This window comes from Rosa rugosa, chromosome 1 (assembly GCF_958449725.1).
Source record: "Rosa rugosa chromosome 1, drRosRugo1.1, whole genome shotgun sequence".
Classification (NCBI taxonomy): Eukaryota; Viridiplantae; Streptophyta; class Magnoliopsida; order Rosales; family Rosaceae; genus Rosa; species Rosa rugosa.
This window is the reverse complement of record NC_084820.1, coordinates 36182460-36185158: the sequence shown is the minus strand read 5'-3', so window position 1 is coordinate 36185158 and position 2699 is coordinate 36182460. Positions and strand designations below refer to the sequence as shown.

Below are 2699 nucleotides of genomic sequence, written 5' to 3'. Positions count from 1 at the left end.
TTGGTATTCAGTCGGTTTGGTAATTACCAAACCAAGTGGCAGCCCTAGTTAGAATCAACTCGAATACTCAATGTACGTGAAGTTGAATGAGCCACTATTTTTAGAGGCAAGTGCAATTTTTCATTTGTAATTGCTGGCCCGGAATAAGTGCCATTTTAGATTTAATTTTCTTTAACTAAAATATAAAAATGATTTCATGATTAAAAAAACGAACTTGAACCGAACCGATCGGTTCTGATCGGTTTCAGTTTTGAATTTTGAAAATTAGAAAACCAAATTGAATCGAGCCGAAGTGCAAGTTCGGTTAAGTTCTCGGTTTAGGCTAAACACCAAACCGAAAAGAACCGAACCCACCCCTAATGCATAGAGTAAGAATGCAAGATTTTGAAATACTAATTATGTCTTAGTCTTGAATGTTTCCATGAGATCCCAACAATTAAACAAGGAGAGTGTTCCCAACAATTAAACAAAGCATAGTGTTCCCAACAATTAAACAAAGCATAGTGGTCCCAACAATTAAACAAGATTGATCGGATATTCAGTATAGCTATCTCGATGTTACCAAAAAAACCCTACGAGAGCTCTCTCTCTCGCCCTAGCAAGTCCCAGGCCGGTGACGGTCAGCATTCTCCTTAATCCTCATGCAGGCTTTCAAGGTTGTTGTTTGGAACTGTAGAGGTTTGAACAACACGGAAACCCAAGATGCTCTCGTGAGTATTGTACGTCAAGAAAACCCTAGCCTTGTTTTTCTTTCAGAAACCCTAGCCTCACCGGACCTTCTGACCTCTGTTCGATATCGGATCGGTTTCGATGTTTTGTCTGTGCACCGAAAGAAGATGATTGTCGTGGTTTGGCTCTCTTCTGGCGTAACGAGGTCCCTGTTCGCCTCAGGAATTATTCCGCTCACCATATTGATGCAGAAGTTGGCGCTCTTGGATCTCCAGGAGTTTTTTGTTTTACTAGCATCTATGGTGTAGCTACAACTGCGAATCGTATCATCACATGGAATCTACTGCGGACTCTGGCCACTCAGGTTCGTCTACCATGGCTCGTTGCTAGGGATTTCAACGAGATCCTTAATCATGCTGATAAATCTGGCGGTCCGCCTCGCTCTACTGCACAAATGGCTCGTTTACGGCAAGCTTTGGTGGATTGTGAGTTAATAGATATGGGATTTGTCGGTCCTAGATTTACCTGGTCCAATAGGTTTACCAAGGAACGACTTGATCGAGCCTGCCAGAATGTACAATGGAGGGAACTCTACCCTTTCTCTAGATGCATCACTCTCCCTCTCAGTAGGTTTGATCACTGTCCTCTTCTCATTGAAATGTATCCGGAGCCAGCAATCCTAATTCGGACACCCAAACTTTTTCGCTTTGAGGAGATGTGGCTACAGCATACGGATTGTATGAAAGTGGTGCAGCAAGGGTGGATGCTTCCAACTATAGGGGAACCAATGATGCAGGTTGGTAGGAAAATAAAACAGACAGGTCAACTCCTATTGCGGTGGCATTCTGGAGTGTTTCAACAAAGACAAACTGAGATGAAGTTGATTCAGGGAAAATTGGATGATTTGATGAAGCAGAGTTTTGAGCCAGGTTATTTCGAAGTCCAAAAGGCCCTACAGTTTCGTCTCAATGAACTGCTTTCGGCTAATGAAATGTATTGGAGGCAGAGATCAAGAGTGCAATGGCTCAAGGATGGGGATCATAACATGGCTTTCTTTCATCGGCGAGCCTCTAATAGAAGGTGTCGAAATCGGGTTAAAGGTTTGCTAAATGATGAAGGGCAGTGGACTGTCGATCAGGGGGAAGTTAATGAGCTCATTATCCAGTACTATGAAGCCATTTTTAGGGCTGGTGGTTCTGACCCGGCAGCTGCATAATCGGTCCTTGAATGCTTGCATCCCAAGGTTTCTCCTGCAATGAATGAAGACCTTACAACACCCTACTCTGATGCTGAAATAAGAAAGGCTTTGTTTCAGATGCATCCTTCAAAGTCCCCTGGCCCAGATGGGATGTCCCCGTGTTTCTTCCAGAAGTTTTGGTCAGTTGTATGGCGGTTAGGGAAATTCTCTCTACAGGCCAAATATCTCAGGAGTCCAACTTCACTCATCTCACTTTGATTCCAAAGATAAAAGAACCTAAGTTAGTCTCTGACTTGAGACCTATTGCATTGTGCAATGTTGTTTACAAAATTGCTTCCAAGGTCTTAGCAAATAGACTGAAGTCAATTCTTCCTCAGGTCATCTCACCTCTGCAGAGTGCTTTTGTACCTGGGAGGCTGATATCAGATAATACTCTTGTGGCAACTGAAATAGGTCATTTCATGAAGAAGCTTCGTAGACAGGTAGATGGATTTTTCTCTTTAAAGTTAGACATTTCTAAAGCATATGATCGGTTGGAATGGTACTATCTGGAGGCAGTCCTGCTCAGATTGGGTTTCTGTCCAAATTGGGTTAAGATTGTTATGGCAACTGTGAAATCAGTTAGCTACTCAGTTTTAATCAATGGTTCTCCTACAAGTTTTATATTACCCACCCGGGGCATCCGGCAAGGGGACCCCCTATCTCCATATCTTTTCATTCTTTGTGCAGAGGGTCTTTCAGCTTTGATCTCTTCCTCGGTAGACCATGGAGTCATTAAGGGTATTAAGATGTCTCCTACGGCTCCTATTTTACATCATCTGTTGTTTGCATA

General features: G+C 42.9%; 1 protein-coding gene across 1 annotated transcript; it reads left to right on the top strand.

Annotated features, from left to right (window-relative positions):
* Positions 1-1123: 1123 nt before the first annotated feature.
* LOC133726849 (uncharacterized) lies at positions 1124-1885 on the top strand. The gene has a single exon (XM_062154496.1). The coding sequence runs from the start codon at positions 1124-1126 to the stop codon at positions 1883-1885; it is 762 nt and encodes a 253-aa protein (XP_062010480.1).
* The last annotated feature ends 814 nt before the right edge of the window (positions 1886-2699 follow it).